Below are 21857 nucleotides of genomic sequence, written 5' to 3'. Positions count from 1 at the left end.
CAGAATATTGCAGCTTTCACCAATGTGCTGATTTGCAGGGCTGTCCTGAATTTTAGTGCTACCGCTACTACTCTGAATGACAGTGGTAATGAAGATAATAAGGAGGAAGGGGAGGTGGCAGAAAGAATACATGCAAAGGGGGACTTCCCTGGTGGTACAGTGGTTAAGAATCTACCTGCCAATGCAGGGGACATAGGTTTCATCCCTGGTCCGGGAAGATCCCACATGCCGTGGAGCAACTAAGCCCATGCGTCGCAACTACTGAGCCCGCGTGCCACAACTACTGAAGCCCGCGTGCCTAGAGCCCGCGCTCCGCAACAAGAGAAGCCACTGCAATGAGAACCTGCACGCTGCAACGAAGAGTAGCCCCCCGCTCGCTGCAACTAGAGAAAGCCTGTGTGCAGCAAGGAACACCCAAAAAAAAAAAAAAGAATACATGGAAAGGCACTTTGAAAAGTAAAACACATGATTACATTTCTCAACGCTGCTGCAATAGTTAGAAGGCTTATTAAATCATTATACTCACAATGACAGTTTTCACACACTTTGGCTGGCACCCAATGAACAGGGATCGCTTGCCCATGAAATAAATGGTATAGAGACATTTCTTCGTCTCTGCACCCTATGAAATAATAATGATTATATCAGCTTTTCAGTTAGAACAAAGCTTTCCAATCTCTAAAAGCAAGTAGGTGGGTGATACGTTGCTGTCTCTCTAACTGAAATGTTCTGGAAAAGGAGGGGGTTGGCTTCTTGGAGCTGTTTCATAAGAAAGAAAATGCAAAATCACAATGTTGGCTGCCAGAATACCAGGTGGCAAAATTCAGATAATTATCCCTTAAGGTAGTACTCTGTAAAAAGAACTTTTCTTTAGAACTAGCTCAAGTTAGGAAGAATCACAGAGTCAATCAGATAAAAACATCCTTCCAACATTCCACATTGAGATGGGGTTTGGTTTCTGTTTATTTATTGGTTGATATTCTGCCTTGGTCTGCGACAAGATTAAGGCTGCTTACAAAGACTTATAATATACAAGATTAAGTGCAAACTCCAGTGAGAAGAGTCGGCACTGTTAGTTATAAATTACTATTATGCAACGGAAGGTACACGAGAGTTGATTCTTTGTAATGGTCGGAGCATCATCAGAGCTAGCTTTTGCAATAAACAGCTATAAGAAATATAGATGGGGCTTCCCTGGTGGCGCAGTGGTTGAGAGTCCACCTGCCGATGCAGGGGACACGGGTTCGTGCCCCGGTCCGGGAAGATCCCACGTGCCGCGGAGCGGCTGGGCCCGTGAGCCGTGGCCGCTGAGCCTGCGCTCCGCAACGGGAGAGGCCACAACACAACAGTGAGAGGCCCACGTACCACAGAAAAAAAAAAAAAAAAAAAGAAAGAAATATAGATGGGTAGTTAATTCAAAGACATGTCTACCTCCCCCCAGGTCTGTCATGTGTTTCTTAGAGAAAGTTAGTTGTAACTTCAACTGTAAAGGGAATCAGGAAGGTGGGACTCCTCCAGGTTGGATACCGAGTTGGATATGGAGTTTGCCTCCTTTGATAAGCTTTCTTGCTCCTGTCCTTAACCAGCTACTGGAATATGAAAGATGTAGAAAGTGAAAAATCCCTTCCTGCACTGGGTGTTGGTTGAGATGAACCCCTGTTTCTATTTATGTATTAATTAAATTTTTGCTTTGGTCCAAGAAAAAATGGATTTACGACTTTAGAAAGATGCATATAAGGTAAGAAGGTAAGATTAAATTAAAATCAAGTGAAGGAATGAAGGCAGTGAAATGAGTTGTGCTTGAGACTCATTTTCTAATTTGGATCTCCCTGGGATCCAGAAACAGTTTTATCAAAGCAGACAAAATACTTACTAGTGGTTTAGTTCCAAACGGGCAGATCGGCTGCTGGGGACACTTCCCACACTTTCCCTTTAGTAAAACACAACCAAAGTGAATATCTCATGGTTATTACTTTTAGTGCAAAATGAGGCTACAGATATTTTCCAGACATGAAGCTGGAGGTTTCTCTTTAATGTCCTTTGAGACAAACACTTCAAGTACTTTGGGTTGTGGACACTGGAGCATCACTTTCTCTACTATACACTTCAGATGCTCATAATCTTGTAACCTGTGGGGGGGGTCTTAACTCACTTCAATCCTAATTCCTTTAACAACAACTCTCATTTATTGCAAACCCACCACTCAGTGAATTGGGCCGGATTCTGAGACTAAAGGATGCGTCACGCGCAGCGCCCAGCCACGGGGCCCGCGTGGAGATAATATTCACTATCGTTAAAAAAAGAGCACAAGTTAAGAACAACAGGCATTTTTAAGTGCAGCCTGTTCCTAAAACAGGAGGAGACCAATGTGACTAGTTCTTAACTTGGCACCTACTGGACGGTATTGTGTGGTCGTTCACAGTTCTGGCTCTGGGGCCAGACTGCCTGGATTTGAACGCCTTCTCTGCCACTTGCTAGCTCTGTGAACCTGCGGGTGTTACTCAACCTTTCTGGGGCTCATTTTTCCCCATCTGAAAAATGGGCGGAGTAATAGTACCTACGTTGAAGGGTGTTGTGAGGGTTACCTGAGTTAATACATGTAGAATGTTTAGAGCAGTGCCTGGCACATAAAAAGTGCCCAGTAAATGTCAGCAGTTATTACTATTATTGAGAGACCCTACACCATCTCATGGAGTAAAAAGTCTCCATTACTGCATCCTATATTATACTGAAATGACCCATTTCTATATTGTCTCTCCTGCTAGACCAGGCTTGGCCAAAACCTGTCATGGGTGCACCATACCCCCCCCGCCCCACCCACCCCCGTGCCTATGCTGGGTGTGGCACATTTCCCTTTGAGGAAGGCCGGTGGCTCCAGAAGCCTCCTCCCTCCTCAACATAACCCTCCAGGCAGCCTTTCAAGGCACTAGACTGTGAGCCCACTGAGGGCAGGGGTCATGTCTTATTTATTTTTGTGGAGCCACAGCCAGGTATGCTCCTTGGCATTTAGAGATGTTCATGCAGTGTTTTTTGAACTGAATTGAGATACTCTGATAGATGAGTCCTGTGCTCAAAATTATAAAAAATAAGCCAACACTCTTTAGCTCATCATTGGCCTCGGATAGAACTTACTCGTAGGATAGTAGTGTCATTAACATCACATCTATTCTTCTGAATTTCCAGAACTTTCCCCAAGCCATGGATCACTCCCTTGTCAGTGGCTACATTGGTGTAGTTTATCGGAGCCTCATTTACATAGAGCTGTGAACAGAGGGTTAACTGTAAGTTTTTACTACAGTGATTTTAAGGGAAACAAGGACGATGGGGATTGGTGGATATCAACATGACAACAGCCTAGGAGATATTCCAAAATTCACCTGGCAGGTAGCACAGTGTAGTGGAGAGAGCTCTGCCCTAGGAGAGGAGAGTCTGAGTGACAGTCCTGCATCTGGCACCTTCCAGCTGTGTGACCTTGGGCTAGTTGCTTTTCCTCTGTGAATCTCAATTTCCCCTTTTGTAAAAGGAAGAGGTTGCTCTAGATAATCTCTAAGGTTTCTCTCCACCTTTCAAATGATCGGTTTTTATTGTTTAAAAGATTCTGAGTCATGATCGTTATGTTAGTGCCCCTGATAAAACGGCTCCATGGATGATGGATGTGCTTGGCTGTGCTGGTTATTGGTGGTCCAGGAGGTGTGGATGCCTTCCAAAGCATCTTTGTCCTGGAGAACAAAACTCAGCGTCCTTTTAGCATATCTCTACTTCCTGGTTAATTTGCAAGCACCCCTAAGTAAGGCTAAGTGGCTATTATATGAGAATAAAAATAACTAGCATATTTGAGTGTTTTAGAGTCTGTAAAAAGTGTTCCACCAGATAGCATCACTTCCCAGTGTGAGGAGGCTGCTCAGAGGTCTGCATTACCATACCATGTTTCCCTTGGGGCTTCTTTGGAGTTCATGGTATGTTTGTATTGTCTTTGCCTAGTGTGTCCCTAAGCATCCAAGACATGGGAACTAAATTTCTAAATGTTGCCAAATTAAATTCAACTTTGAGTTGTAACTTGTTTTGTTTTGATTTTTTTAAATGGGAGCATACCTTAATGACTGCTTAGCAAAATAAGTAAAGCCATTAATTTATTCATTAATATAACTAATATAACTGAAAACAAATGGTTGTTTGAAAAATTGGGGGGTGGTGTGTGTGGGGGGGGTGTAGCAGGGCTGAGGTTGGGAGAAGAGGGAATTCTTTATTGTACTAAACAGATGTCAACTTCATATCTCATAAGGGTTTAAAAATGATTAACATCTCCCAAACTCCCCACTGCATCAAGATCAAAATGACTCTACTAAGTGTTTAAATTTGAACTTCCACTGAATGTTAAAGTCCCGGATGATTTACTTGGAGTCAAGTGAATTTCCACTGGATGTTGGGATAAATCATGGCTGAGGTCCACAGAAGTGGTCCAGGGTCTGTGTAGACTTGGAAAAGAAGCAGGGGGCCTTACTAGTGGTGTCAAACGGTGATTGCAAAACAAATTTGTAGAATTCCAAGATGTTGAGCTATTCTAAAATATCAAAATGGCAGAACTTCGGATGCTGTAATACTGTTGATTTGGCATTAGAAAAAGTCTAAATCATTTTTATTGTGAGATGTGTTCAAAGAATTACGGGTTGCATTAAAATTTTTATCTGAACACAAGTTTACTCATTTAGAGAGCATTTTTCTACATCTTCTTTGTCCTGAGAGTAAATGAGTTATCAATAAAAGCAAAACCTCTATTGTAAGATCGAACTATTTGTTTACTGTAAGATTAAGCCTCTATTGTAGAAAGGGAAAAAAAAACAACCTCTAGATCAAAGACTTTCCAAACACATGAAAAACAAATGTGACAGAATCGAAACTGATTCAACTAACTGCATTGGAATATTCATTTCTACATGATGAAATAAAAGATGACATAGATTAAAAACAAAAACAAAAATGTAAGGTCTTTATCAACAAAAACTGCCTTACCTGGAAAAAAAGAAAATGTATTTAAGAGGATCTCCTCAAAATTATTACACAATAGGTAAGATTATTTATAGGAGTCAGAGGGAAATATTTGGAGTTAGATTATTCCCTAAGTAATGAAGAGCCATGAAGACTTTTTTTTTTTTAACCCGAGCATGTTAAAAGAAAACCTGTACACAAAATTCACTTGAACTTCAATAATGATAACACTGAGAAAATTATTTTCAAAACTGCACTTTTTTTTACAGGGACCAATTATTATTGCTTAAAAATTTGCAATTAAACTTTCTTTAATATAGTGCTTAGTTTATGCTAAATAATCATTCGTTTTTATTAATTTTTCTTATGAGAATGTATACTAGAGTTAGGTAGTGAATTTCTTGTTGAATTTTCAGATTGTTTGATGTTTGAGGTAGGTACAAAGAATTTTATATTGAAATACTTAAGATATGTATTTAGTCTCAATTCTTTCTACAAATTCTAAATACTTTAAGTACTTAGGGGTTGTGTGAGAGTAATACTGGAATACTGGTATGGGGGTCAGTTGGTCCTAGGTCTGCAGTCTGTATGATCAAGCAATGCTAATAATGTTTATTCATTTAGCTGCTGGAGCCAGGAGGCTCCTATACCCTGGGGCCAGTGCCGCTTCCTGGGCGTCAGGTTTTGCTGCAGGGCTCCCTTCCCTCTTGGAGGTGGCTTGGGGGCTGTTTGTTAGGAATCAGAACTGAAGGGCACCTGTGACTGCTGAGATTCAATCCCATCATCGGCCAGGCCACACTGATGATCTGGTGACAGGGAGGGGGAAGGGGAGCTTCCCAGTCTGGCTGAGTCATTACTTTACGGTGAAACACAGACAACTGTCTTCTGTAGAGAAGGCTTAGGAAGCGCTGGGGAGATTATGCAACGCAAAAGTGATGACGGACATGGAGCTAGGACACCCGCCTCTGGGTTTTAAGGGAAAGGATCGCACCTGGTCATTGCGGAGGAAGAAGCCAAGGAGGTAGGAGAAGCCCAGCATGGTCTCCCGGTGCATGCCGTTGTGCAAGTCATTCTTCAGCAGTTTCTCCTCCAAGACCACGTGATACTTGAGTACGTCCTCCTCCTGGACAACACACAGAAGGGAAAGTCAACCCACAAGTCAGCCGGTTCCCGGGGCACTTACTGGGCTGCCCTGATGTCCAGGCATCGTGGGGTTTAAGAACAATAGCTTGTTGAACTGGAAGTTTCGCCCGAGGCATCAGGGCACAGTAGATAATAAATACCAAACCCGAGACAGATCACCTTGGAGAACCTGCAGACTTTCCATGTAGGATAGTCAAGAACTCACTATGGGATGGGACCCTAAAACCCGGAGTGAGGGCAGAAAAGGCTGGGGGGGATTTTAAAGTTGATTTCTTTGGTGAGAACAGCTGTGAAGAGAGTCCTCCCACCCCAGCCCGCCTTTCACCTCAGGGCTCATGAGAGGAGGCTCAATGGGATATTTCAAAGGGCTTGATCTGTGTCCTCTGCAGACAGGGTAGCCTGTGGGGTGTCACTCAGGCCTGAGCAATCTTGTGCCAGGGACTGCTGGCAGGTTGACCCCCAGCGGAGGGGGCAGGCTGTCACCGCACGGAGACAGGCCTGCACTCCCAGCACGGACACGGGACAGGAGAGTACAAGGTGTCCTGTGGACCAGAGGGTTGGCCGTGTCTGAGAGAGCTGGTGTCTTAGGTCCTATCCTAGGTGGCCTTCTGGAAGGGCAGACAGGCGTCCCCAAGGGAAAGGCCGGAGGTGGCCTCTGGATGCTGAGGGTTCACTGAGAAAAAAAAGTGGCTGTAGGAAGAGATGCATGACACAGGTGGGGGGAACTGCAGTCAGAGAGCACCAGGGAAGGGTGGGGTCTCCAAAGAACCCATCAGAGAGCGAGAGCGAGAGAGCAGTGGCATCTCAAGACGGTACCAGTTAGATAAGAACTTCCTACCCTCTTAACATCTCTTCCCGACCATCAACAGGTCCTAACTGCAAACCCGGTGAGACCAAAACTGAATTCAGTGAGATCAGGAAAGGAAATAGAAGCGTCATATGGGGAAGGAGAGATGGTGGATTATTGTCTCAGCTCCAAACCACCCTCTACGCTGTTTCTGCGGTGGGGCTGGGACCACAGTGCACACTTCTCCTCTGCCAGGTCTCCTGTTTGGCTCTGCCAGTGGCAAGTGCTCCAGGGAGACTGTGAGGCCTGTTAGAGGGATCTCCTCTTCCTGCATGCTTCCTGGGCATGGGGGCGTCACCCCAGCTGCCCTTCATCACCCTGCCAGCGGCAGCTGGATCCAAGTGGCAGAGGCCTGTCACTCCCAGACCGGCCTTATCATGTCCCCCTCCCCCCAAGACGCCAGCACCAGCTGGGCAATGGCATCTCCGAGACGCCTGGGTCTTGGACCCCCAGGGACCCTCCTCCAATGTCAGAGCCACAAGCAGAATGGCACCCCGTCCTCAGAGGTCTGCGTTATAGCTCCTCCAGGCTCCTCCATATTTCTAACTTTTAGTGGTTCTGACCTCTTTCCTCGTTCTCCCAGCCTTTGGGGTTATAGATGCTTCTATGCTATCTCTTTTTTACCTTTCAATTATATTTATATAATTGTATACCCAATAAGCAATTCATAATATTGAATTCTCTCTGGTACGGTTGCTGTCTCCTGATGGACCTTGATTTTTTTTTTCTTTTTTTTTTTTTTTTTAGCAATCATTTTTACCTTTCCATACTGATTTCTTTTCATGGAAAGGCATTTTATTTAAAATATAGCAGCGTGTACATATCAATCCTAAACTCCCAATCTATCCCTCCTGCCACCCTCTGATGGACCTTGATTGATTCAAGGACCAAACCCCCTCCTCCAGTTTCCTTTCTGGACGAAGCCCAGCATGGAGCAGTGAGGAAAGACGATTTAATTCTAAATCCAGTTCAAAATGTTGATTTTTACAAGGAACTGGATTTTTTTTTTTTTTTTTACTTAATTGAGACTGTGTTTGTGACTTACAGTGATGACAGGACTTTCTGGGGAAGCAGAAAGGCTGCGGGATTGCCTGAGGGTTTATCCCAGGGCAGGAGAAGAATATTCCCCACTGAACAGGTTCAAAGGGATGGCGGAGGGCTGGGGCTGGGGAGACACGGTAAAGAGGACCTCCACTTCCATCCCAAGAGTCCTGCTTGCTCAGCACGGCACTTAAAAAGTCTAACACACCGTTCCTCCCTTCACAGAGTTTTCATCCAGTTGGAGAGCTAAGACACACCCGCCTGAAAAGACAGTTCCTTATACCAGGTGTGTAAGTGCTGAAGGGAGTACTAATGGTCTGAATTCAGAGGCAGGAGAGATTTTCTGCAGCTCAGGAGCCAGAGCCAGCTTGTCTGAGGAGGTGAGACTGGACTTGAAGAATGGGTATATGTATAGCTGATTCACCTTGTTATAAAGCAGAAACTAACACACCATTCCACTGAACAGGTTCAAAGGGATGGCGGAGGGCTGGGGCTGGGGAGACACGGTAAAGAGGACCTCCACTTCCATCCCAAGAGTCCTGCTTGCTCAGCACGGCACTTAAAAAGTCTAACACACCGTTCCTCCCTTCACAGAGTTTTCATCCAGTTGGAGAGCTAAGACACACCCGCCTGAAAAGACAGTTCCTTATACCAGGTGTGTAAGTGCTGAAGGGAGTACTAATGGTCTGAATTCAGAGGCAGGAGAGATTTTCTGCAGCTCAGGAGCCAGAGCCAGCTTGTCTGAGGAGGTGAGACTGGACTTGAAGAATGGGTATATGTATAGCTGATTCACCTTGTTATAAAGCAGAAACTAACACACCATTGTAAAGCAGTTATGCTCCAATAAAGATGTAAAAGAAAAAAAAAAAAAAGAATGGGTGGGGAGGATTCAGGAGGCATCGAAGGAGGAAGGGCAGCCTTCCTGATTGAGGGGGCAGGGGTGTGTGTGTGTGTGTGTTTGTGTGTGTAGATAGGAGCAAGGGCACTGAACATGCCTTTGCTTTCTTTAGGGTCTGTATGACATCACTCTGGTTAGACCACATGGTATCTGCAGAGAATGGAAGGGAGACAGCAGTGGGCCCGAGGGTGGCTTAGCGGAACTTCAAGTATCAGCCCCCATCTCCTTAGCATCCTCATCTCAGTTACCCTATATAAAGAGAGAAGTGAAAACAGCGTGCTTGCTGTGTAGTTACAGCTTTAAACTTGTCCTCCCACTATGGGGCTGGGTGTGGGGCACCCCTGGGCTCCTTCTAAATGGAAATTCTGGCGCCAGCACTGAATAGAAGGTAATCGTGGCCAGTTTATGGAGACCCTAAGAACCTGGGGAGGTAGCTTGGACTCAGTCATTCAGGAAATGGAGATCCACCCAAGGGTTTTGAGCCAGAGAGTGACAGGATTGGAGCTTTCTATTATTTCACAAAGTCTTTTGACAAGTTCTGACTGTTCAGCCCCAGATGTTAGGAATCAGCGAAGACAGAGATGGGGCGCATAGGAGGAAGACAGAGACAGTGCACTCCCTCTAGGTCCCAGCTGCTGACAGCTCACTGCATGAGACCAGGGAGAAGCCAGGCAGGGGAGGAGGGGTGGCCATGCAGATGTTTCCAGGTTCCTGGGATGCCTTCATCCTTGTGTATGTGAGCCTGAGTGTGTGCTTCCAGGGGTACAAACTAAATATATGAGTAGCTCTGGCTTGGAGGAGGTTCGGGTATGAGAGAGTTTCTGCTCAAGTTTATGTTAAATATCTGGATATCGACAAAGAAGTTTTGATGAAAGAGTGAAATGGTACATGGTTGATGGACTGAAAAACTTTAAGTGTTTGAATTTCCAGGAAATAATTTCCCAGGTTATTATTGCTGATACTACCAGAGTTGTGACCTTCTTCTCCCGGATGTAACTCTCAATGGCGTCGTTGTTTGGAGCAAACACCGTGTAAGTGTCAGCAGCCTCGATCGAACTTGCCAGATTATATTGCTGCGATGGAAAGAGACAGGAGCGCGTGAGGGACTTCTGTTCCCAGGTAACCCGAGCAGAGGGTCATGCAGAGAACATGGTACTTGCAATGATGTAGCCCCGGAAGATGGAATAGTCAGGCATCTGGTCCAGCCGGGTGAGTAGGTTTGGTAAGGAGCCAGTTAGACCTCTTTGGGGAACCAGAACCTGGGAAAGGAAGCCCCAAAATTCTGTTAGCCTGCCTTGGTAGGACTTGCTGCTCTCTAGTACATAGGTTCATGTCACATAACAATATGTGATCATGAAGCCTCTGCACATAGAGAACAAGGTACCTTTTCCTTTGATCGTTTGCAAGACCAAACAGGGGTGCATAGTTTGGGAAGTGAAGTGGGTTGGATTTCAGCCCTACTCCACCACCAGACCAGGTACCTCTAGGCAGGGAGCAACCTGCACAACTGTTCATGGTGGCCCTAACAAAGGGGACCACAGTGTCCGATGGACGGGTAGAAAAGGAGCTCCTTAATGAGCCACTGGAACCCAGAGGCTAAGCGGTGAACTTGAATCAGTTCATGTGCGGCCATGGATCTTTGTGTCCGCATAAACTTCTTCCTCAATCCAGTTACCTAGCCATGAGGACCCTCAGTGGTCTCCTTTCAGAAGTGAGGAGCATGGCACATACTTTCTTAGGGTCGTCATAAAAATCAAATGAGATAATGCAATACATGACACTTGGCACAATGCCTGGCGCCTAGAGGGCTGTCAGTCATTCCAATATCACTGCACACAAGGTGAGGTGGTAATGCTGATGAGGGACAGAGAAAAGATGCAGCTCCACCCCTCCGGGACACGCCATCATATGGGGGCTCACGACCTATTCCATAAAGAACTATCAAAACAAGGGGGCACAGTTATGCCAAATGAGTTCTATACTGAGAAATCCCACGGGATTTCAGAGGAAGGAAAAGGGAATAAAAATGACATGTATTGAGGTCTCCCTAGGCAGCAGACGGTGAGAGAGAAGGTGTTGTTTAATACTCATAGGGAAGAAAAAATGGGGCTCAGAGAGGTTACGTAACTTGCCCAAGGTTACACAGTTAGTTAAGTGCCTGAACGAGATGCTGTATGATTCTAGAACTTACCCTCTTGACACTATGTCAGCCTCGGTGATATGGGCTGCAGGGACCAGGGATGGCTTCACAGAGGAGGTGGGACTCGAACTGGCCCCCGCGATAATAACGCTCAGTACAGGACATGGGCTGAGGTGCCATTTTACTAATGAGGTTGTGTTCATCAAAAATGTAAATGAGAAGAAGAGGTAATTTTACGCTTTAAAAAAAGATTCTTTTTAGTACTTTGAAGAGCCAGTATTGGAGAAGAAAAATACTCTTGGTAAGTAATATTGCCTTCTGATAAATGAAGCCATAAGCCCAGTATAGTTCCCTGCAAATGACCTATCACTTGCTCAGAAAATGGTGTATTTTTTAATGCCTCTTGGTAGTACAAGAGAATTGCAAGGTCTTTGCAAAGTGTTGCACTCAGAAGTCTTATAAGAAGCCTCTCTTTTCTGAACAGAGACAGTGAATGTGTTCTGTAACTTGAAATAAAAAAGTATGTAAGTGCCAAGTGAGAATAATTTTAGTTAAAATGCAAGTAGTTAATTGTCTTTTCTAATCTTCCGCTTTTCAAAATTTCCCAATATACCCTAAATTCTAACTTTAATTTTAAATGAAGATATTTAATATAGTAACTGAAAATTATAGGATAGTCTAAAAGCTCGTTTCCCATTAAACTTTTTTTTCCCTATTTCATACCTTTGAATACTGTTGAATTGCATCTTAGAAGAAAATAAAAATTCTAACAATACCCTTCCTACCCTTTTCCATTTTTTTTCCTAGGGCACAGTAATGCAGAGGGCAGAGGACCAGTGATACATAGCCAGTTGCCTCTCCTCCAGTTCTTGATTATATCCAATCTGGGTGTATGGACTTCCCAATACTAAGGTTTCCGTGTACCTTGTAAGATGTTCTGATAACTAAGAAATATGATATATGTGGCCACACATTATACAGGACCCATTGCAGGATACAGGCTGAGTCTGTAGTAACTGAGTCTTACCGAATCAGTAGAGCCTCTAAATGGTTTTAAAATAAAAATAATGTAGCACAATACAGGTTATTTTTATATTAAGGCTAAGTATTCTTTCCCCAAAGAGATACTGCACAGGAGGATAAATAACAAAAGGAGAAGAGATTCAGCATGTGTGGGAGGAGGCGATTTCGTACCTTGTTGATGATGTGTATCACTCCATTTGTGGCTGCGTTGTCACCATCAATGACGCACGCTCCTTCGATTGTGATATTCTGTAAACGCACCACAGTGAGAAGGTGAGTCCCTACAGAGTACACCCAGGGATTGAATTATTTCTGGGTTTCCCACTTTTTGAGTAGTAGTGACCTTCTCACTTTTGGACCATGACACAAAGTCAGAAATATTTTTAAATTGTGAGCCTTTTGACCACACACACACACACACACACACACACACACACACACACACAACTGAAATGAAATAATACTTTCCCCTACCATGTGCGAGGCACCTGATCACTGATTCTACTCTATTTCATTCTATTTCATTTAAAAAGTGCTGGGGGCTTCCCTGGTGGCACAGTGGTTAAGAACCTTCCTGCCAATGCAGGGGACATGGGTTCAATCCCTGGTCCGGGAAGATCCCACATGCCGCGGAGCAACTAAGCCCATGCACCACAACTACTGAGCCTGTGCTCTAGAGCCCACTAGCCACAACTACTGAGCCTGCGTGCCACAACTGCTGAAGCCCATGCACCCCAACTACTGAAGCCGTGCCGCCTAGAGCCTGTACTCTGCAACAAGGGAAGTCCCCACTCGCTGCAACTAGAGAAAGCCCGTGCGCCGCAAAGAAGAACCAACGTTGCCAAAAAAAAAAAGTGCTGGCTGAGGCTTACTAAAGTGACCCTGCAGTTGGAAAAACACCGCAGATAGTGTTGTGGGTTGAATTGTGTCTCCAAAATTCGTATGTTGGAGTCCTAACCACCAGTGCCTCAGAATGTGACCTTATTTGGAGACAGGGTCTTTACAGAAGTAATCAAGTTAAAATGAGGTCATTAGGGTGGGGCCTAATCCAACATGACCGGTGTCCCTATAAGAAGAGGATATTTGGGCACAGACAGCTATGTGGGGAGAAGACCATGTGAACATGAGGACGGTCATCTACAAGCCAAGGAGAGAGCCTGACGTCAGTCCTCAGAGAGAACCAACCCTGCCCACACCTTGACCTTGGACTTCGAGCCTCCAGAACTCTGAGACAAAAATTTCTGTTGTTTAAGCCACCCAGTCTGTGGTTCTTTGTTATAGTAGGCCTAGCAAACTAATACAGATAGTTACTGACTTTTCAAGAATATTAATTACACGGGGAAAGGAGCTAAGTAAACCCAAATGCCCGCTCACGCAGCCACCGACCAAGCATGACACATCCGGGCTCTGCCCTCTCTGGTTTCCTCTCCTCTTCTCCCACCACTGCCCTTTGTCTGAAATTCCTCCTGGGAACCCTGGGTGCAGAGGGGACTTGCCTCACCCTGAGCACATCAGCAGAGGTCCTGAAACAAACATTCCTGGCTACCTTGCACATCTCTTCTGGTTACAGGGAGACATTTACATCCGGCATAAGAAAGAACCCATTACAACTGTGTCTTTGATGGTTAGCTCCTGCAGCTCACAGGTCTTGAATGATTTACCTCTGAATCTACGGAACCTGGGATGAACCTCCCCAGGGTGGGTGTTCAATTAATGCTTGCTCAGAGCATCAGTGATTTAAAACACCAATGGAAAACCACCCATTGTCTGATATATGCATGTAATGTTCTAGAATTATTGTAATAAAATGTAAAGAGTCCATGGGACCGTATGTAACTCTTTTCTGCTTTCTAAAAGGAATGATCTGATGAAGCACATATATTTAGGTAATACTAGGCATAGAGCCTTTTCACAGCGCCATCACTGATGGGCAGGTAGGCAGAAATGCTTTAGAGCCGCAATTCTAGAACATTCTGACTCTGGCCCATGCTCCATTGATGGGGCAGTTCTCATTTCCCAGTAGAGTCTCCATTTTCATCTTGTTCAGTTCATAGAAAGAGCTTTAAAACACTGCCGCATTCAGCAGGGCAGCCAGACTTCCTCAGAGAAAACTGAATCCAAGTCCTTGAAACACTATAGAAAAAGCCAGAAGGTGAGCTTCTACAGGGCTCCGCTCTCCTGTGCACTGTCCTGTCTCCAACACTCAGATCAGTTCCTGGAGCATAGGAGGTGTTCAATAAGTATCTGTTAATTTATTTTTTTGGCTGCATCGGGTCTTAGTTGTGGCAGCGGGGTCTTCGTTGAGGCATGCGAGATATTTCATTGTGGTGCGTGGGCTTTTCTCTAGTTGTGAATGTGCAGGTTTTCTCTCTCTAGTTGCAGTGCTTGGGTTTTAGGGCGCATGGGCTCTGTAGTTGTGGAGTGCGGGTTCCAGAGCTTGTGGGCTCTGTAGTTTGAGGCACGCGGGCTCTCTAGTTATGGCGTGCAGGCTTAGTTGCCCCGCGGCATGTGGGATCTTAGGTCCCCGACCAGGGATTGAACCCACATCCCCAGCATCGGAAGGCAGATTCTTTACCACTGGATCACCAGAGAAGTCCCAATAAATATCTGTTGACTGACCCTAGCTTAATTCAAAATTGTAGTAATCTCGAATGACTCAATTAGTAGGTTTCCAATAACCAGCTCTTAACCACACATCAAAATCAAAGTTGTGAAACTGCGTGGCCTTCACCCAGAAGAAATGAAAGGATTGCCTTTCCGGATCAGTCTGTTGTCTGTCAGGAACAGCCTGTGGCCAACCAGTGGGCAGAGAGCTTCATTTTATACTATCCCTGCTACAGAGTAACTCTGTGTGTGTGTGTGTGTGTGTGTGTGTGTGTGTGTGTGTGTGTGTGTGTGAATACAGGTTGCTAATTGTTGGAAGCTGGGTGATACCTACGTGGAGGTTTTATTCTCCATTTATTTTTGCTCATGTTTGGAAATTTCCCTAACAGAAAAAAACTAAAAGTACACTATGAACACAGGTCACAAGTTTCCACTAAACAGACACAATACGATGCTCTCTTACCCCATCCGCCTTCGCCAGGTGGAGGAAGTTGCCCTGCAAAGACGTTGCCAGCGTGTCAGAAGGTGACAGGCCCTGCAGATCGGCCACTCCATACGTGCCCAGTAGCGTATGGTACCTACAACGACAGTCCATAAGGGCTGTAATGCGGTATCAATGCTTGAGGCAGTGCCATTGTGAGAAGTTGAGAGAGTAGGTTCTGGAGCCAGGCTACCAGGTTCAAAATCTCCCCCTGCAACTTCAGCCATGGTACCTGGGGTTAGTGAACTAACCACCCCGCACCTCGGCTTCCACATCTATAAAATGGGAATAATTCTGTCTATTTCACAGGGTCCTTGGGAGGATTAACTAGATTGTACATAAAGCAGTTAGCACAGAATTGGCTGTCGGTCATGTTGACGACGTCCGTCCTGGGGTAAGGAGGTGAGGGGGTCCTGGAACATGGTCAGTTGCATGGGTCTGAAGGACCATGTGGCCCCCCCTCACTGAACTTCACTCACACTGATGCCAGTAAGATATCATGAAGAATAAAACACACATAATACCTACTTTATGAGGGTGGGAATATTGCTCTTGGTCAACCAAAAGGCTTTCTCATCTTGGTCCATGTCCTCAATAGCTTGCTGGGAAGGCACGAGGATGGTGAGGTTTGAGGCGGATGACAGCATGGGTTGCAGGGAGGCATTCTGAATCGCAGAAGGAAAAGACACTGGCCTGACTCATGTCAGAGGACCAATGCTGACTTAATGCTTGGCAGAGATGACACTTTCCCATGTGATATAATTTCAGAGATACTGGGAAGGTCCTAGGGACCCCCCTTTCCCAAATCGATCCCACCTACTGGCTGATGCCTCCTCTTCCCTCTGAGACTCATTCCTTTTATTTAAACGTGTGACCCTTGACAAAAGGCAAATTTTCCTGATCAGGTCCCACTTGGGTCATTATCAGTCATTCACCCTTTAGTCTAAACGAAGAGGCAGAGAATAGTCTTGACAGTGTCACGTGTGTGTGTGCACACGTGTGTAGAGAGAACCTTGAGAATCCTTGGATGCCTTTGGAATAAGGATGGTGGGAAGTTTACAGGAACAGTTTCAGCATGAGAGAGAGACTGGAGGCCTGAAATCAAACTTTATCTACTCACCTAGAGCTACTTCTGGGTAGAAGCAGTGGTGGGTTTATGTTTCACAACCGGCTCTCCAGGAAAAACAAACCAACAAAAGCCCCGCTTCATAGTGTTCGCTGATTTCTGCGGTGTAAGTTCTCCCATCATAGCTGATTCCAAGCTACCGCCATAACAGCATAGAAGGTGGAGCTGGGAAAGCTGTGCTCTTGTGAGCTAGGACGAGTGGGTCTACCACACCACAGGGCAAGCTAATGAGTGTGGGGTGGGTCTGTATGAAAATTAGCACCTGCTATAGGACCCTCAGTCCCTGCTCTCCCATGTGATGGGGGTCAGAGAGAGACCCCACGTGGAAGCAACAGGAAGGTGTCCTGGAGTGGCTGCTGACCAGATACTGTGCATCTTGGCATCTGTCTTCTTAAAAGGGACAAACCACTTGTCACGATGGCTGGCTGAACCTGCCACCTTGGGCCACTCAGGCAAAGATGACAGAGATTCAGACAACTGGGGATGGTGGGGATTAGACTCTTTGTTATAGAACTTTCCAAAGGAGAGGGAAAAGCTCCTCTGGGCATGTTGGGCTGAGGGCTAAACACACATGAACTATGATAGTACTGCAACTATAAATGCCAAATATAATTTGGTGAATTACCGTGATGAATTATGCCGACTTTTCAAAAATACCTCTTTTGATGAATGAAGTTATACATATATATTTGGATTGGTTGAAAGGTCAACCACCCCAGCTTATCTTAGACCGGAAGCTCTTAGTCCTGGTGGCATGTTAGAATCACCTGGGAAAGTGTTAAAATACACTGATGCCCCGGTCAAACCTCTACCCAATCAAATCAGAGAGTCTGGGGGTGGGAGCCTAGGCATGGCTATTGAAAAACATCTGTTCCATGTGGTTCTAAAGCGGAATCAAAGCTGAGAACCACCGTTCTAGACAATTTCCCTCCCTCCCCCTCACCAGCTGCATTTTCAGTTTTCTGTTACACGTAGTCCAAATATCTAAAATTACTGTATATTCCCAATCCTCATTCCAGCAAAGGTACTCACATTTATCCACTGGTTAAATATAGCTGCTGCAGAGAGAAAGGACAATTCCTTATTCATTTCATGCAAGAGAGGGAGGAGAGAGGAGAGAGAACACAGAGGAGGATCAATGAGAGGCACAATCACAGGGCATGTCTGGGCATCGTCCTTGCCAGCCTTGTCGATGCCGACATGAATGATGCCCAGGCTGGATGAATCCCCATGTTGCTAGAGCCATGCATTTCTTTCATGTTGAATGGCTTGAATTATCTTCTATATTCGAGGTAAAGGAGTAATTCCAGAAACTTTAAATGAAACAACAACCTCAAATTCGTCAAAATCAGAATTTATGTTGTAAGAACACGGCCACCCAGCCCTACAGGAGGGTCACAGAACTCAGTAAACTGCCCCCTTTCAGAGCTAGCATTGAGCAGGGGCTTGGGACGCAGTGCCAAACCACTCGGGTTTTCTTTCTGGTTTGGCCATTTCCTAGTTCCTTAGGCAAGTTACTTCATCTCTCTGGGCTTCAATGTCCCCAGCTAAAAAACAGGGATGATGAAAGCTCCAACTGATAGTGTTGGTGTGGAAACTGGAAGAGTTAATGTTTTTAAAGTGCTTAGAATGGAAGATGGCATGCAGGACACAGTCAGTAGGTTTAAGCCACAATTATTTTTAACTTATCCACCATGGGGTTTGTTAATGAACATATGTACTGAACCATCACAACTGGCACCAGGTTGGAGTGAGGGAGGATATAAGATATGAAAGAGAAAAGATGGCCCCTGATCTTATGCAACTTACAGTTGTTTGGGGATGTTAGGATGCGAAAAAATAACGCAGAGTGCTGGTAGATCACTTATGTTTGAAGATGTGATAGATTAAAGAAAGCTCTAGACTTTGAGTTTAAAAAGTCTGGGTTCAATTCCTGGGTCTGCCATTTACCAGCTGTGTGATCTTGGGTAAGTCACTTAACCTCTCTGAGAACTCAAGTGCCTCACCTGAAAAATGAAAATGATGATGCCTTGCTCCTGGGATTATGAACATTACATGCATTAATGTATGTGAAAACATTTTAAAAATTATTAAACACCACGAAAATGGCAACAACAATTATTATGTGCAAATTTACCAAAAGGCAATACATCTCAGAGCTGTCTTAATTCCTTTTTGAAAGTGGTTGAGGTTATGGAATAAGTTAGTAAATACCGGTTAAAAAGTAAATCAGTTAGTAAATGGATAAGTACAAGAGCTGAGATGCTCGGGTAATCCCTTCAAGGAGAGGAGGGCACGAGCTGGACCTGAACTGCTGGCAGAAAGACCTGAGGCTGGGTCCATGGGGGAGGGGAACAGAGCCAGGAAGGTGACAGCTGGGAAGGCAACAGCTCAGCTAAGCTGGTTGAAGTGAGCTGAGTCCATGTGAAGTCCTCAGAGTACCAGGCCGAGGATTTGGACTTGATCTTGTTTTCCATGGGAGGTGAGGGGCACTGTGAAAGCAGGGTTTTAGGGTTTTAAGGTTTTAGGAAATGTGGCCCACGGACAGTGCAGAGAAAATGTTGGGTCCACACTCCCTGGTCTGAATGTCAGGAGACAGGCCTGATGGGATGAGTAGGAGAAACAGGTTCAGTAAAGAGCAGGAAGGACCCCGATAGGCAGGGAGGCCAAGGTCAGATGCTGCAGCTGCCAGGGAGCACATTAGGGCAGGTGCAGCCCTGGGCACTGTTACGCCAGTGGTTTCCATTGAGAGGAGGGGTAGGAACCAAACTCCAGTGAGTCAAGCAAAAAGTGAGTGATGAGAAAAGTCACCAAGTTACTTTCTCATCTCAGCAAATCTTTATGAACAGTAGGAGTGAAGTAGGAAACAAGGACAAAGACCTGCCCTCAAGAGTTGACAGTCCAGTGGGGAGACAGACAATTAGGTGGGACGTGCCCTGTGCTGATAGAACATACTAATGGTTAAGTGCTTGGGCTCTGCACGGAGACAGCGGAGTGACCTTAGGCAAGTTTGCTTAGGCTCTCAGTTTCCTCATCTATAAAATGGGCATAATAATAGCATAAGCCCAGAGGTTGTGGTTTAAAGGGGGTGCTGCAGCATGTTAAGGGTTTAGTAAGGTGCCTGGTACACAGAAGGTGCGCGTGCGTGCGTGCATACATGCACGCGCCACCCCCCCAGACAGGGGTAAGCACAAGGTGCTCTGGGTACCTATAGGAGGCACACAACCCGGACAGGAGTGCCCGAGAGCTCAGCAGGGGCCAGTTATTTGCTCATTTGGGAAGTCTGGGACTAGAGAGAGGCAGAATGGCAAGAAAGGGAAGCCAAGACCGCTTGGTACACAGAAGGTGCCAAATAAAAGTTACCTCCCTTCAACTTGTAGAAAATTTGTGACCCACAGAGCACATATGCCATTTATGAGAAGCAGTTTGCTTCAGATAAAATCTGGAGCAAATGATTGGTAGAGCACTTTAAAGCCATCCCAGCCAAGAGCGCTTTTTTTTTTCTTTTAAATTTGAAGATTTTTGTCTTTATTATTCTGTACTGGAGTTGGTCTCAGAGGACTTACCACTGCAGCGTTTCCATAGCAGAGAAGGCCATCTCCTTCGTAGCCCTCTTGGCAAACACAACTCCAGACACCAGAAGAAGTAAACTGACAGGTTGCCTGATACAAAGAAAAGGAGAGAAATGATTTGCTTTCCCAACTAAAGCATTAGATATGAGGTACACCTGTGAATCCTCAGCCTCCGTCTATAGTGAGAACTGCAAATTCGGGGCTGAAAGATGGTGGAAGTAACCCACAGGCCCTCAGCCCTTTCTGCAGGTTTGGTGCACTTCTTATGGAATCACAATTAGATTCTTTCTTTTCATCCCTGCCAAGATTTAGCAAGCAGAAATCAGGACACACAGTTAATGTGAATTTCAGATAAACAAAGAGGTTTTTGTCTAAGTATGTCCCATATAGTATTTGGGGGCACGCTTGTGCCAGAAAAGAATTCACTGTGTATCTGAAATTCACTTTTAACTGGGTGTTCTGCATTTTATCTGGCAACCCTATGTTGGTTCTTCCACGCTTTGGAATGAAGTGAAAGTTCCAATAACCTCTCACGTGTGGAATGTCAGGGCTTGGTTGGGCTTAAATTAAGCAAGAGTGTGGGAGCTTCTTCAGCTTTATGAAGTGCTTTCATGATTCTTGGGTAACGGATTCTTTAGAGGCATCTCCTCCCATTTTTTCTGTCTTTGAATATTACCCACCTGCCCACACTACTAGCCGTGGGTCTGGCAGTCCTGTTCATGATATGTCACCCCACTCCCTGGCCATCATTGAGTGTCTCATATGTGGACACCTGGACCCAGCTGGGCTGGTCAGATCCTTTCTCCTATGAGTTAGAATTGGGACACAGAGTGCTGTTAAGTTAGTGGGCGTCTCTGGTAGTGCAGTAGACGTTCCTCTAAGAACAGGGAGTCATCTACCCCAAGATGCACAGAACTGCACTTAAAGTTGGGAGAGAGAGAGAGAAAGGGAGACAAAGACAAAGAGAAAGTAAAAGCACAGGGAGTAGCAAAATGAGAAATTGCATGGTCTCAGAGGATCGAGGGAAGAAGCTGCCGTGATCTTGATTCTAAGCCCTTGGGAAGTTTTGGAATTCCTGACTATGGAGCTACCCTGGGGGCATACGTCCAACAAATTCCTTTTTAGCTTAAGCTGATTGGTGTGGATTCTGTTACTTGCAAGCAAAAGCACTGTGACTAAGGTGTCGTCTTCATTGGTTCTGATGCTGGGTGCTTAGAGATGTTCTTTTAAAAACATGAACACGACCAGCTCTAACATCTTTGCCTGCTCTTCCATAATTTAGACACAAGGCTCAACCTACCCTTGAATGGGCATTTTCACTAATAATTTGGGTAAAACTTTGTTATGACATTCAAAACGGAAGTCTAGTTACCCTTTAAATTATCCTGGTGATTTAGAATTGCCAGATTTAGCAAACAAAAATACCAAGTACAAATTTTAGATAAGTTATGAATAATTTTTTTGTTTACATTTGTCCTATCTAACATTTGGGTCATATTTGTGCTGGAGGACTATTTGTCATTTATTAGAAATTCAGATTTAACCTGGAATCTTATCTGGCAATTGTATGTTGGTTCTTCCAAGCTTTAGAATGGAGTGAAAGTTGCAATAATTCCTCACATTCTACTTAGGGACTCCCTTTGGGAGTAAGAGAGACTTTGTTCATTACTGGGCCCAGATAAAAAATAACCCAACCTGCTTTCTTTCTCAAGTAATTTTTTTAAGTATTAATGAAAAAAATCAAGTAACTCACCAGTGGATGACATTTCCCAGTTTGTTCCAAGCATGAAGTTACTGGTTCACAGTCAATCCCATTGCCTCGAAATCCTTTCTTGCACTCACACTCATTCTGTAATTCCAAGAGCAAAGTCAAATGGATTATTGAAAACAACTGCCTTCCATGCCCTGCCCTCACACTGTACCACAAAATGAAGTATGGAAACCAACACTGTTTGGCTCTTTTAGAGAACACCATTAATATCTTTCGTTTATTACA

At 45.0% G+C, this 21857-nt stretch overlaps 1 protein-coding gene and 1 long non-coding RNA gene across 2 annotated transcripts in view; one reads left to right on the top strand and one right to left on the bottom strand.

The window, feature by feature from the left end:
* STAB2 (stabilin 2) overlaps nt 1–21857 on the bottom strand; it is a 159163-nt gene that overhangs the window by 57704 nt on the left and 79602 nt on the right. Inside the window, exons 26-37 of the mRNA XM_007109862.4 lie at nt 21615–21710; nt 19856–19951; nt 17322–17369; nt 15692–15828; nt 15146–15260; nt 12250–12327; nt 10076–10174; nt 9881–9988; nt 5978–6109; nt 3133–3261; nt 1874–1930; nt 527–622 (exon numbers count right to left, since the gene is read on the bottom strand). Of these exons, the coding sequence (XP_007109924.1) occupies nt 527–622; nt 1874–1930; nt 3133–3261; nt 5978–6109; nt 9881–9988; nt 10076–10174; nt 12250–12327; nt 15146–15260; nt 15692–15828; nt 17322–17369; nt 19856–19951; nt 21615–21710 (1191 nt within the window). The remainder of the gene's footprint in view (nt 1–526; nt 623–1873; nt 1931–3132; nt 3262–5977; nt 6110–9880; nt 9989–10075; nt 10175–12249; nt 12328–15145; nt 15261–15691; nt 15829–17321; nt 17370–19855; nt 19952–21614; nt 21711–21857) is intronic.
* Nucleotides 8702–13882, top strand: LOC114486429 (uncharacterized). The gene is made up of 4 exons (XR_008617573.1): nt 8702–8766; nt 9846–9946; nt 12178–12351; nt 12612–13882. It is a non-coding gene; the product is annotated as an uncharacterized lncRNA (long non-coding RNA).

The sequence above is a fragment of the Physeter macrocephalus genome, chromosome 6, assembly GCF_002837175.3.
Source record: "Physeter macrocephalus isolate SW-GA chromosome 6, ASM283717v5, whole genome shotgun sequence".
Taxonomy (NCBI): domain Eukaryota; kingdom Metazoa; phylum Chordata; class Mammalia; order Artiodactyla; family Physeteridae; genus Physeter; species Physeter macrocephalus.
Note: the sequence above shows the minus strand (reverse complement) of the source record. Positions and strands in the feature narration are given on the sequence as shown.